The sequence below is a fragment of the Bos indicus genome, chromosome 4, assembly GCF_029378745.1.
Source record: "Bos indicus isolate NIAB-ARS_2022 breed Sahiwal x Tharparkar chromosome 4, NIAB-ARS_B.indTharparkar_mat_pri_1.0, whole genome shotgun sequence".
In the NCBI taxonomy this organism is placed as follows: domain Eukaryota; kingdom Metazoa; phylum Chordata; class Mammalia; order Artiodactyla; family Bovidae; genus Bos; species Bos indicus.
Genome location: NC_091763.1, coordinates 13,632,267 through 13,646,992, shown reverse-complemented (window position 1 = coordinate 13,646,992; position 14,726 = coordinate 13,632,267). Strand labels below are relative to the sequence as shown.

General features: G+C 43.5%; 1 protein-coding gene across 7 annotated transcripts in view; it reads right to left on the bottom strand.

Moving 5' to 3' along the window:
* The window catches only part of DYNC1I1 (dynein cytoplasmic 1 intermediate chain 1), a 379,649-nt gene that overhangs the window by 129,697 nt on the left and 235,226 nt on the right, over positions 1-14,726 (bottom strand). For all 7 annotated transcript variants that reach the window (XR_011566171.1, XM_070787517.1, XM_070787515.1 and 4 more), the window contains one exon: positions 5,054-5,179. Coding sequence is in view for 6 of the 7 variants with exons in the window: in XM_070787517.1 (XP_070643618.1) it covers positions 5,054-5,179 (126 nt within the window). In the remaining variant the exon portion in view is untranslated. The remainder of the gene's footprint in view (positions 1-5,053; positions 5,180-14,726) is intronic.

Below are 14,726 nucleotides of genomic sequence, written 5' to 3'. Positions count from 1 at the left end.
TATACAACCAACGATGCTGGTTTGCTCTTTGGGGTCTCCCCATCCTGCATTGCCTTTGAAAACTGGGTCTTACATTTGTCAGCACGTCCTTATCCATGGAGTTCATTCTCCAGTCATTAAGCACCTAATATGTGCCCTTACTTTGTCATCCCAGGAATTCATATTGAATACATAACCCTAGTTGTCAAATAAACTTTTTTTTTTTTTCAAATTTATTGGGATATAGTTGTTTTCTCTTCATTCATCCCTTCTCTTTTCTGACCTCTACAGAGTAACAGGGCTTCCCTGGTGGCTCAGTGGTAAAGAATCCGCTTGCTAATGCAGGAGATGCAGGTTCCATCCCTGGGTCAGGAAGATCACCTGAAGGAGGAAATGGCAACCCACTCCAGTATTCTTGCCTGGGCAATCCCATGGACAGAGGAGCCTGGAAAGCTACAATCCATGAGGTCACGAAAGAGTCAGACATGACTTAGCGACTAAAGAACAACAACTGAGCAACAACTACTTTCCACATTGAAAAGCTTAGAAAATGACATTAAAAAAAAAAAAAAAAATCAGTCAGGCCATAAGGAAGTTACCCTCCCTTAATTAGAAAAGAATCCTTAAGTCAAATTCTAACACTTTTCTGGTCATAAAATACCTTGGGAAATTCTTTTAAATGAATGTATATCTTTGTATCTATAGCTGTTTTGTTATTTAGATTACATGCCACAGTCTGGGCTAGGGAAGGGACAAAAGTTGATGGGAGAAGAAATCAAGTTTATTGCAATAAACCTCACAGCTCCAGCAGAGTTGGAGGAAGTCTCCTTTCTATGACGTGACGACAAATGCCTCACCAACTGCCCCATGGTCACTCGGCAGTGTGGTCAGCCAGGAACAGAGCTGCCTGTCCACTGTGTCCACTCCCCCCACCAGCAGCCCACATTCCCATCACTCCTCCCAGGGAGATCTGCAGCCCGGGAGAACCTCATGCAGAACCAGACGCTGAACGGCTAAAGCTGTCACTGCAATCTCACCTGTTATCTTTATAGAACCTTAATGAGAAGAGAAGATGAGGAAAAAGTCAGTTGAGGATTTTAAACATGGACACAAATGAGGTTAGTTGGTATGAACCCCACTTCACATTCTGCTTCCCCCTCCAACCCCCAAATCAGGAGCGATTTGGGTGTATGTCAATTTCAGGTCACTGTCAGATAATCCTCAAGAAGAGAATGCCAAGGACAAAGAAACCAAATTGGGAAAAAAAATAAAAGTAAAAATAAAAACCTCTGACAAAGCCAAGCCTCTAAATATAGCTTTTCCACTTTCCTCAATGCAGCTAATTCTAAGATATGTATTTCTGATTCTACTCATTCTGTTTTAAAAGAGAAAGACCACACCAGGGTAAGCAATGCAGGGTGGTCAGATGCATAACCTAATGACAGTGTGGGGAAGCCACTACAGAAGACAGCAGGAGCACTGCCAGATGGCGTGGCGGGGACCAGGGACTGACTGCTACGCAGAGTCCACTGATGTTTTCCAAGTACGGATGGCTCTTATTGAAATGAAAATAGAAAATGTGGAACCAGAGCCCATACTAAAAATTCAGTTTAGTAACGACAGAATACTGCCCACGAAAGTAGAGGGTATTTGGCCTTGCTATTTTCAGAGAGAAAGGAGCCTTCCTCCTGCAATCTTTTTACCATTAGGATAAAAGCCTGTCAGTCTTCACAAAGGAACACTGAACTGCTGTCTACATCTTGTGCATTTGTTTTCTAGTGCCCCAAATGATGTTTTTCTGAGTCATAGGATTTGTTTGCAACTATATACACTTGCCCCAAACACGGAGAATCGGCAGAGATCAGCAAGAAATGGCCAGCTAATGCAATTATTCCAAACTGATAAAAAATACAATCATAAGGCACTCGCAGCTCCTCCCTACCCTCAGCCCCCTTTCTTATTACGCAAACTAATTTTGAAATTATTAGAACACCACAGGAGAATGTGGAAACAAGTTCAACCTACCCAATTTCAGTGAGAGTGTGTCTAGAGAGGACCAGCTGTAATAAATAAGCTCTACTAATGATTAGAGAAGGAAATGGCACCCCACTCCAGTACTCTTGCCTGGAAACTCCCATGGACAGAGGAGCATGGTGGACTACAGACCACGGGGTCGAAAAGAGTCGGACATGACTGAGCAACTTCACTAATGATTAGAAGTGGAGTAACAAAGACAGTGAGGAGGGTTTGGTTTCTCTCATGTCTCATCCCTGGGTTGGGAAGATCCCATGGAGAAGGGAATGGCTACCCACTCCAATATTCTAGCCTGGAGAATTATGGACAGAGGAGCCCGATGGGCTACAGTCCACGGGGTTGCAAAGCATCAGACACAACTGAGCGGCTAAGACTTCTACATGTCACTATTTTTAGTTCTGTGGCCACTCCAAATTCCCCCTGAACTACCATGGCTACTTCACGGCAACCAAACTATCCTGTTACTTCTTCCCTCCACCTCACCTCCACCCACCAAGTCATGTGCACCTTCCCTGGCTGTCCAAGTTAACCCTGCTTTGGTCTCCCAACACCTCAGCCATACTCAGGATCACAGCACTTCTGTTTTCTTTCTGCAGACACTGTTACTTACTTGGTGGTGATTCAAACTTCAAGATCAACTATGGCAAGATGGGTCACTATCCCAAGAGAAACGGTACTGTCCAGGGCATGCTGTGTCATGTTCAACATGGCTGAATCCCCTCCTGGAAAAACTCTTGCTCTTCTGACCACCACAGAAGCAGATCCCAGCAATGAGTGAGCCAGAGGGAATAAGTGTCTGTTGGCGGGGAGGTGGTGGGGGGGCGTGGTAAGAAGGGGCAGGGATTTGGGTAGGAAATTTCTCAAATAGGATCAGGTGGCAGGGCATCAGAGGAGCAAAAGCAAGAAATTCCTCTCTAGTTTGGGTCAAAGGGGAAAAAAGAATGATGGGCATACATTCAAATGAAGAAGCCAACTAGTCTCATCACTGATCACCCCCTTTATTCTTCTCTCCTCTACACGGCAGGAGTTTTCAACTACTGCTGCATATTCAACTCGCTTGGAAGCTTTCAAAAATGACTAGACTACACCCTAGACTAATAGTTAAATCAGTAGACTGTTCTTTTACATATATCACATAACCCCAAAGTTTCAAAGGACTAGGAGTCTCCCCTTTCTCAGTAAGAATGGTAGGTAAAGCTAAGAACCCCCACCAGTTTCTGGTCACCAGATGAAGTGCAGATAGTAGCAGGAATTTGGGGGAATACAGAGATATCTTCGTATCTTTTGGTAGGATATTAAGAGCACTCTGACTTGAAAAAAAAATCAAGAGCATATCTTCTAGAACACATACATTGGAGCATTTAAAAAGCAAGTAAAAATAAGGTTAAAGGCATTCTAGTGAAGCTTTTCATAAACGATCCCAAAGATAGCAGGAGACGAAAAGAAAGGATGTTCTTCTCAGTCAATGCTAGCATTAACCATTGTGTCAGAAAACACAAAATTTGAAAATTCCAGTTAATTCCAGAAGGTTTCTTCTGGAATTTGTGTCTTCACTCAACTTATTAGTTCCCACTGACCTGTTACTCTGCAATGCTGTGAATGTTAAGCACATTCTCAAATTGTTATTGTCACAGGCGACCTACTGCTAGTTAATATAATAATAAACATTTTTTTGATGATAAACATTTTGTACACTGACCAAAACAATATAGTGTGTCACTTCTTAAAGTTAAAAAAAATTCAGTATATGATTTTATACACTATTCAAAATACTTCAAATGGTGCTTTTTTTTTTTCTTTTAAATGTGCTTCTGTTTATCCCATAATCCTTTTAGTATTTTCTCGGTAATTCAGCAAAAACTCTTTAAACTGAATAAAATTAGGATTTTGAGCTTCTATGTTTACAGAAAGAGCATATCAGACTGACAAATTTGATAATCTTAAAAAGAAAGAAAAAACTGTTCTCATTTCAAAGGTTCAAGAAATAAAGGTTATTTACTAGGCAGACCAGGACTTCTTGTTGTTTTTATGATAGCAAATTAGAAAAACATGGTCAGAGTTAGAGGTTACTCAATCAGGTTGGAGCTACTAGGACCTTTATTCCAGCAGTCCTTGTTCCTCAAATTATATCTGATAATGTTCTGAAGTCTAAACATATTTTAGTTCAAAACGATACTCAGCTCTTAGATATAAAATGGCACTAAGTTTTCAAATATCAACAGGTTTACCCAGTCTCCTCAACTGATGTATTTGTTTTCAGAGCAAGAGTGGCAGATTTGTAATATCTGAGGAGCTGAGACTCTGAGCAAGAATGCTTGCTTGCATCTTCCTGTGCGTAATCACAGGAGAGGGGCATTAATACAGGGGTTGGTGCTGGCCACTACCAGGGCCTATTATTTCAGCAGAGCCGTGGCAACAGGGCAGTTGTTACATACTTTCAGCCTGTTTTGTGTCGACTGGAGGAGTGGACCGATGCGTCAGCAGACACAAGCAGTAAAACATCCCAAACTAGCTGCAAACCACAAACAGTATCTGTATTTCTCAATGATTCAAAAAAGCGGGTGATAAACCTTCCCCTAAACTGGCTACCAAAGTATTATTATCTGTGAAGTAAGATGGTGCCCGTCCACTTAAAACTGGCGAAATCGCACTGAACCGCATTTCAGAGCGAGGAGGGAACTTGAAATGCTCTTGCTCTGCGGATGTCCACGTGGGTGGGCAAACATATGTTCCTGCTAAGCAGAGGAAGTGGTACACCCGGATTTCTTCCTAAGTGCGAGGCCTTTATAAACTCATGCTCATGGCGCTGTTTTAAATAGAAAGAAAATGACACACAGTCCCCAACCAGGCTTCCTAACTGTTTGGAGAGGGTGGCCACTTTCCCAAAACATTAGGTTACTGTGGGGGAATTTTCCAAAATTGTCAACAATTCCGTTTTTAAACTCAGTGCTTCTTCTCCACACGGAACAGATGCAAGGCAGCAGGAGCTATATTTGGCCTCACGGGAGATGTCAGTTATTTTTGCAGTGCTGACTCCTACCTGACAGTGGAAGACATACTCTGGTGTGGTTTTCTTAAACTTCATGTTCCAAACCAAGGCTACTCCATCTGGTTCATGCGGAGCATCTTCATTGTTGTTGTAGGAAGCGACCATCAGCTCAGGGTACTAAATGGAAGAAGTCACAAGATGCGTTATGCCAAGATGACAACACAGGGAAAGATTCTTATTCCAACTTGAAATGGTACTTGCTTTTTAATCTGTGGCAGACTTAATACTGGGGCTTCCTGGTAGCTCAGCTGATAAAGAATCTGCCTGCAATGCAGGAGACTCTGGTTTGATTTCCGGGTCAGGAAGATCCCCTGAAGAAAGGATAGGTTACCTACTCCAGTATACTAGGGCTTCCCTGGTGGCTCAGATGGTAAAGAATCTGCCTGCAATGTGGGAGACATGGGTTCGATCCCTGGGTTGGGAAGATCCCCTGGAAGAGGGCATGGCAAGCCACTCCCGTATTCTTGACCTGGAGAATCCCATGGACAGAGGAGCCTGATCTACAGTTGATGGGATCATAAAGAGTTGGACACGACTGAGCGATTATAAGCACAGCACAGCACATAACTTAGCACCAACTTCGTGTCTCAGCCCACTGCAATCTGGTTTCTACCCGCAACATTCCACATGTGCTGGCCATAGTCACCAGTAACCGCCACACTACTCACACTGCTGAACCTCTGCGGTATCTGACCTTTGGGCGGCTTCCTCCTCTCTCCTATGCTGGCTTCCATCACACCTTTCTCTCCCACTCTTCTGAACCACTGTTTTTAGCCTCTACAGTTCCTTCTATTACCTATGGGGGGCTGGGGCTGTTTTCTGTCCTCTTGTCGGTCTCTGTTTACACATTCTTCCCTGGTGATCTCATCAATAGCTTTAATTAGCATTCATATACTGACAATGTTCAAATATTTATCTCTGGGCTTGATCTCTCTCTAAGGTGTATATTTTACAGCTGCTGCAGATTTCTCAAGGCTGTACATAGACACATCAGATGCAATGCACAGAAAAGTGAGCTTGCTGCCTTCTACAAAAACCTATTACTCTTCCAACGTTTCAACATTCATCACATTAGGACTTTGACTGTCTGGGCCAGACACTCATGTTCATTTTTACTCCTCCCTCTTTCTTCTCTGTGTGCTGTTTCAGTACTTCCTCAATACCTTTCAAATGTATGCTTCTTTCTATCCTTAAGGTCAGAGCCTCCTAAATGAATTTCTTGTCTGGATGAAGACAACAACATTTTAAATGACTTTCTGCTTCTAGGCTTGCCAGGCCCCACCCTCACTTACTCCACTCTCCATCCTTTGTCAATATGACTTTACAAAACATGTATTTGACTAAGTCACTTCTCTGCTTAGAATAGCTTAATGGCTCATCATTACTTTCAAGATAAAATATAGGTCATTTAGGACCCTTCATGATCTGTTCTTGGAGGAGGAAATGGCAACCCACTACAGTATTCCTGCCTGGAAAAATCCCATGGACAGAGGAGCCTGGAGAGCTACAGTCCATGGGGTTGCAAGGAGTTGGACACGACTGAGCAACTGAGCACACGTTTTCTGTTAGCTTCTACTTTTCTGCCTAATCTCTTACAACCTACCCTCTTTCCTCCCAACCCCTAGCTATGACCCAGCCTCACTGGGCTAGTTCTGAGGTTCATAGGTACAGCCTCTGTACCATGAGTTGACACTCACTCTCATTGAAAAGCCTCTCCTGTGTTGGTTACATTATTAACTTATTCATTAAGACTCCATGTAGGCATCAAGTCCTCCAGACAATCCTACCTAATCATTCACCACCCCTCATTGTCTCTCATCAGCCCCCTTAGCATTACGTATGTCCTCCTATGAAGGCACGTGTCAAATTGTATTATGGCTTTTCCCGGTCTATGCCCATGACTAGACTGTAAGCTCTTTGTGTAGGGGCTTGGTTTTATTGACCTCGGAATCCAGGCCTAGTAAGTCCTAGCACGAGAAACTTGTGCCAAAATCTCCTGAATTACAAATACTCTTTTTTATGTTAGTGACCCTATGCTCAGCAGCAAGATCCTATCTTTAATCCTTTGTTAAATAATGCCAACAATTAAAAGCTCAAGTAAAAGAAACTCAAGTAGTAAAATAACTAAGAGGACTCTATAGCAAGTAGAAATACCTACTCACCATACATGAACTCTATGTTCAGCATTAGAAATAAATCGGTTGAATTTCACCACAGGTATTTTTGAGTTAGAGTACATTTTATGAAAACGTCATTCCTACCTGGGATTTCCATAAGGCAGCTCCATTAAATATACTATCAGGATTATCAGGATTATAGCTGATCATACCACTCTCTGCTCATGGGTAATTTAGTTCTTTTCCTTCTTATTCACTATACTGTATATATGTAACATAAGTTTGTCAGTAAAAATTTGAACATCAGCTTTTTTTTTTCCTATCAAAAATAATTAAGCCTGAGTCTATGTGTTTTATTCATTCTTTGAACTCCCCCAGCTTAAGAAAGCTGCAGAGAGTTACAACTTGCCAGTTGGTGCAGAGGAAGTATAAGCCTGCAATGAGACACATGTATGCGGCCACCAGGGGAAGTAATCATTCTTTATTAGAAAACACTCCTCAGCGGATGAATCAAAGGCCTATTAAGAAAGGCCTTTGATTCAAAGCCCATTCAAAGAAACTAACATCCAGATAAACACAGAAGTCTCCAGACTGTCCATCTGAAGTTTAACTATGTCACATGTGAAAAGGCAGCTCTATAAACATCCACACCACTACCACAGTGGCCAATGAGCAGCCAGATGCGTCTGGAATAATATCCCACAGCTTCACATCTGGGTCTCATCGCTGGCTCCCACTTTAAAAAAAAATCTTAAATTATTGGGCTTAAAAACCCCTTTAGAAAACAGGGAGAGTTTTCTTCAAATACCAGTGAAATGCTCTTGGTGTAATTTTTATAACTGGGATCAAAAGGCATAAAGATACTGATTAACTCAAGTCATGAAAGTGTTTATGATTTCAAAGTCTCCTCTAGTATGTTTGTTTGAACATGACTAATCAATATTTTATTTTCCAGCAAAAAGTAGTCATTCTCTGCATGATTATTTAAATATTAAAATTATTATTTTAAAGAGAATACCAACTACTGGGAAGTTTGTGATTATTCACAGGGCTGAATTATCTAATAATTAACCTAGGGGAATTTTACTCGGAAATTGCCAGATCTGCTCTCAAGCTGTTTGTTCTTATAAAAAAATAAAATCTGACATTTACTAGCGAGGAAGGAACCAACATGCTTTACGTGTTCATTATGCATCCAGCAAGGGGCTGGGTGACATGTTCACTCATTTGATTCTTGCAGTTCTCTAAAGTAAGCAACGGGTTTTCCCATTTCTACAGACAAAGCAGCCCAGGTAAGAAACTGGGTAAGGAATTTGTTCCAAGTTAAGTTGCTAATAAATGACAAAGTGAGATCCTGCTTGAAGTCTATTTGTTTCAAGACCACGTCTCTTACACTGTGGCATGCCTCAAGTGGCCCCCAAGCATATGTAAGGCACTGAAGTGTATTAGTCACTCAGTCATATCCAACTCTTTGCAACATCATGGACTGTAACCCACCAGGCTCCTCTGTCCATGGGATTCTCCAGGCAAGAATACTGGAATGGGTTGCCATTTCCTCCTCCAGGGGATCTTCCCAATCCAGGGATTGAACCCAAGTCTCCTGCATTGCAGGCAGATTCTTCCACCAGGGAAGCCTATGTAAGCCACTGGTGATAAGCAAAACGTGGGACAAGACAGAAAGCACACTGGTAGATTTCAGGAGCTGGGGGTGGGGAGTGGGGAGGGGCAATAGGTACTTAGTGTTTAATGGAGACAGAATTTCAGTTTAGGAAGCTGAAAAATTCAGGAGGTGGATGATGGTGAGAGCTGTACAACAATGTGAATGTACTTAGCGCCACTGAACTGTACAGTTAAATATGGTTAAAATAGTACGTGTTACATTACGTGACTTTTACCACAATGAGAAAACATTAAACAAAACACAGGACAAGAATATTAACAGTAACGTGCTCTGCTTTATAGGTGCTCACCATTTAGTAGAAGGTGAGTCATGCGTATGAAAAACTACAACACAAATAGAAAAGCAGAGCAAGCTAAGATGGAGACAGGAAAGGAATTCTGTCAAAGCACAGAGGATAAAATAGCCACTTCAGTTGGAATGTGGTTATGCCAGGGAGAGATATTGAAAAGGACTTCTGAGAAGAAATGAGATTGCCAGGGCCCTGTCAATGGGAAAGTGATTAGGAGAGCAGAAAGAGAAGAGTATAGACAAGGGCACAAACATTGATGCAGGAGATTTCTCTTGGATATTGGCCTGGTTCACAATAATTCTCCCAATCCTTGGAAACTACCTCAATACACAGGCGTCAAACTTCCCAGGGATCATTCATTCACCCCAGCTCGGGCAATCACATTCTCTACCTTGGTCACTGTAAAGTTTGAACTGAGGCACAGACTCCCTGGGTTGCAAATGAGTCAGGTAATGACAGCATCCAACTGGTGAAGCCTCTCAAGCTGCCCAGATTTATACTCCTGGGTCCCAGCTCTTTGTCTTTTCTGGGGATTCCCTGAGTACCCTAGTGACTAGAATACATTTCCCTCTCTGCTGAAGGTAGCCAGGGGTAAATTTTTCTTAACTAATGCAATGGAGAACACATTCAGAAAACACTTAGGTTATAGCACCTGGCTGGGAGGCAGGTTAGGCGAAGAGATGAAAAAGATTAAAGGGCTGGAGATGCTTCAAGACATTCCCACGGAAGTCACTGAATACAGGCTGATGATTTTAGACTTTATGCTGGGAGTCATACTCTGCAATTGCTAATATTTCTAATTAGACCACTACTTTCACTACTATGCCACATTTATTGAGCACTTTTACTATACTGCTGCGAAGTCGCTTCAGTCGTGTCCGACTCTGTGCGACCCCATAGACGGCAGCCTGCCAGGCTACCCCGTCCCTGGGATTCGCCAGGCAAGAACACTGGAGTGGGTTGCCATTTCCTTCTCCAATGCATGAAAGTGAAAAGTGAAAGGGAAGTCACTCAGTCGTGTCTGACTCCTTGCGACCCCATGGACCGCAGCCCACCAGGCTCCTCCATCCATGGGATTTTCCAGGCAAGAGTGCTGGAGTGGGGTGCCATTGCCTTCTTTACTATACTAGACACTTTATTAAAGTCTAAGTTTTTAAAGTACATTCACTCATTTAATACAATAAGCACGGGACTGAAGTTTGATGACTATTTTGGGAATGAGGAAACTTAAGCCAAGAGAAGTCAGGTGACTTGCTCAAGGTGACATTGAGAGCAAATAGGTAATCATTACAAATAGTAACCTGGAAAAAGTATGTAATGATTCAACAGTGTAGAGAATTGAGGCAGGAAGACCAGATAGGAAGCTATTTCCTGATACAAGCAAGAAGAAGATGGCATGACATAAAGTGGGTATCGATTCCACATGTAAGTAGATTTGAGTTGGTGACAGTGGGGGTCTTTTTGCTACCATAACTTTGACTGGGTTTGGCAATTAAATGAGCTATCAACGATTACTTGAAGGGGGGCGTGGTTGAAGGGGAAGTGGGGGAGGAATAGAGGGAAGTTGGTGCCAACAGATGTAAGCTATTATGTGTAGAATGAATAAACAACAACATCCTACTGTATAGCACAGGGAGCTGCATTCAATATCCTGTGAGAAACCAAAATGAAAAATAACAGAAAAAAGAACACACACATATATGTATAACTTTGCTGTACATCAGAAAGTAACACAACATTGAAAATCAACTATACTTCAGTAAAAAAGATGACTTGTGTTTGCATCCTGAATGACTCCAAGGTTAGAGGATGCAAGTCACATGTGAGAGGAATATATAGGGTGGGAGGAAGATCATAAATCTGGTTTTGTATACAACTGTCACATCTGTCATGTTAAATGTGGACAGTATTATTGACTCCCTCTGTTAAACAATATTTGATGAACAGCAAAGTTGACGTAATTCCCCAAGTGCCCAAATGTCCTTCAGGAACTAATGACTGGTGGCTATTTTGCAAATATTGCAAAGTTAAAGTGTTCTTGTTTAGAAGAAGACCAAGGAGGCCTTTGATCCAGGAGCTCAAAGTGAAGCTATGCAGGAATCTTATGCTTTCTTCCTCCCGCCGCACCCCCCTTCCATTCTGTTGCACCCGTAAGTACACACGCCTCTACTGGACTCGAAGACTATGCCTCTGGCCTTTTCCTCTTTCTGAACATCACTGGATTCCATATAGATTTACTCAGAAAGTCTCTTCATCCCATAAGTATGTAAACTTGGTCTTTTGAACTCCACTAAATTGTTACGATGTAGGAACTAGGGGTTCTTCAGTGTTGTGTTCATCAAATTCCTTTATTATCCTTTTTTAAAATTTATTTTTAATTGGAGGATAATGGCTTTACAATGTTGTGTTGGTTTCTGCCATACAACAACATAAATCAGTCCTATGTATACAGTTAGCCCTTCCTTCTAGAGCCTCCCTTCCAACCCCACCCCGCCCCTTTATCCTCGCAGAGCCTGGAGCTGAGCTCCCTGTCTTATACAGCAGCTTTTCCACTAGCTACCTATTGCATACATGGGAGTGTATATATGTCAATGCTACTCTGGAACTAAGGATTCTCATTTCTTTTTCTTATGCTCCATATAAAATACAGTCTTCAGAATTTCAAACCCCTTCCCCACACTGCAGATGACAGATTACACAAAAATGGGGGAAAATCGGTGGAACTTCTGCCCTTTCCAGTTTCACTTCCAGCAACAAGAACGATACACAAGATCCTGTGTGGAGACACATCTACCCGAGGGCAACAGGGAGATGTCCACCCCATGCTGAGGCCAGGTGGGGACCAGCCCTACCGGCGAGGGTCCCACCACCTCCTCCAGGAGCGTTACCAGCAGACCCGGGGACTCAGTAAAAGCTGCCCTTGAGGAATGTGTCCCATAAGGTTCCCGTGCAATCTCCAGACTGTGAACAAGCGAAGAAGCCGCACTAAGTGTTTCCTCCACCTTGGATCTGATTTCTGCACACACGACCAAGCGTGCTCACAGACCACCCACGTGCTGGCTGGCAGGAAGCGGCCGGGTACACCCCTGCCTGCATCGGCCTCTGCACAACTGTGCCCTGCATGCTCTCTTGTTCGGATGTAAGAGGAGAGTCAAGAGGAGAGAACACTCGCCCACTTTGCGGCTGTTGACAGTCTGGTTGCGGGGGATTACATTCCTCTTCAGTGTTCTGTTCCCCAGCACGATTACATGAGGCTCTTCACATCATCCGCTTCACTGCTCTGCCGGGAACACTCTCTTCTCCCCTCCCTTTCTCTAATCCCAGTCTTCTAAGACACCCTGTCCAACCAGAGGCACAGACTCCGATCTCCACTGAACCCTGAAAGCGCTTGCTATCAGCCCTACGTCATTCAGCACTTAGAACCTCTTTGACTTTTCAGCCCGCCAGGGTTATCTGTCCCTGGGATTCCTCAGGCAAGAATACTGGAGTGGGTTGCCATGCCCTCCTCCAGGGAATCTTCCTGACCCAGGGATCAAATCTGCATCTCTTATGTCTCCTGCATTGGCAGGCGGGTTCTTTACCACTAGCACCGCCCAGGAAGCTTGATGTTACGAGGGTGAAATAAAATAATGCCTTCAGAGTAGCTGGCACAGTGCTTAGCGTATAAGAAGCACAAATTAAAAGCTAGCCATGGGGACTTTCCTGGTGATTCAGTGGTTGAGAATCTGCCTTCCGATACAGGGGATGTGGGTTCAATCCCTGGTTGGAGCACTAAGACCCCACGTGCCTGAGAGCAACTAAGCCCACATGTTGTAACTCAAGACACCTGTGTGCCTCAACTACTGAGCCTGTGCCCATGCTCTGCAACAAGAGAAGCCTGAGCATTGTGACTAGAGAAGCCCGGGAACCACAGTGAAGACCCAGTGAAGCCAAAATTGAAAAAAAGAGAAAGAAGCTAGCCATGATTACTATTCCCAATAAAAGCACAGATTAAAAGAAAGTAGAAAATGTGCTGTGTATAAGTGCCCAGTGTTTATCATTCCTAGCTCCCTCACTGCTGTTATTTCATTGTCATTACTGGAGGGAACATGGCACGATCACCCAGAACACAGGCTCGTGAGTTAGATCACGTGAGTTCATACCCTGCCCGCACCACAGTTCACTGTGTGCCTCGGTGTGCATTATTTAACTTCTCACTGCTGGGTCAGTGACACACCAAGTGAGTTGGCCATTCAGCAAACTGGCTTTTGGTGAATCTGCCTGCTTTCCCTAGGAACGTTATACCAGGGAGTTCAGTGCTTTCGTTAGGAATGCTACACTAGGGAGTTTAGTTTGCCTTCTTTTTTTTTCTCTTACAGGCAACAGGGAGTTCTAATCCAGGGAGTAAAGTGATCAGATCCGTATTTTAGAAAGATTATTTGGCTAGATGTCTAGACAGAAAACTATAGGTGGACAAGTTTGGGTGTAGAAAGACCATGAGAAGATTGGCAATACTACAAGCGTAAGATAATGAATATAGGAGTAGAGAAATGGACAGTCTGGGTGACAGAGTAAGTCTGGGAGATAAAGGAGAGGAAGTTTTTAATGTTAATGATGAAAGGTTTTTTTAGGCTATTGGGTAAATTGTGATGGCTTTAACACAGAATTGTTGTTTTTGTTCAGTTGCTAAGTCATGTCCGACTCTTTGTGACCCCATGAACCGCAGCATGCCAGGCCTCCCTGTCCTACACCATCTCCTAAACTCATGTCCGTTGAGTTGGTAATGCTATCCAACCATCTTGTCCTCTGTCATCCCCTTCTCCTCCGCCTTCAATCTTTCCCAGCACCAGGGTCTTTTCCAGTGAGTCAGCTCTTTGCATCAGGTGGCCAAAGTATTAGAGCTTCAGCTTCAGCATCAGTCCTTCCTATGAATATTCAGCGTTTAGAGTAGGCAAAACGGAGAAGGCAATGGCACCCCACTCCAGTACTCTTGCCTGGAAAATCCCATGGACAGAGGAGCCTAGTGGGCTGCAGTCCATGGGGTCGCTAAGAACCGGACAAGACTGAGCAACTTCACTTTCACTTTTCATTTTCATGCATTGGAGAAGGAAATGGCAACCTACTCTAGTGTTCTTGCCTGGAGAATCCCCGGGACGGGGGAGCCTGGTGGGCTGCCATCTATGGGGTTGCACAGAGTCGGACATGACTGAAGCGACTTAGGAGGAGCAGCAGCAGCAGAGTAGTCAAAAAAGGACTTCGGATGTGTGGAAATGAGTTAGTGATGCATCTGCCATTCTATGGGACACCTGAATGGATCTGTCTCTTTGGGGTGTAAAGTGGAATTCAGGAGGGATCTTGGGTGGGGATAGAAAAAGGCTGCCCATGTGATGGTTGAGTCAGCAGCAGTGGAAGAGATCTCTTCCCACAGAGAGAGCATCCAGAAGAAGAGAGACTGAGAGCATGACCAGGAGGATCACAGGGTAGAAGAGGAAAAAAATAAATCTTAGGGGAGTTCAAGAACTAGAAGAGAGTCGAGTTGTAGAACTCAGTGGAAGGAGAATATTTTTAGAAGTTTGCAAAGCTGGGTGACAAAGAGAG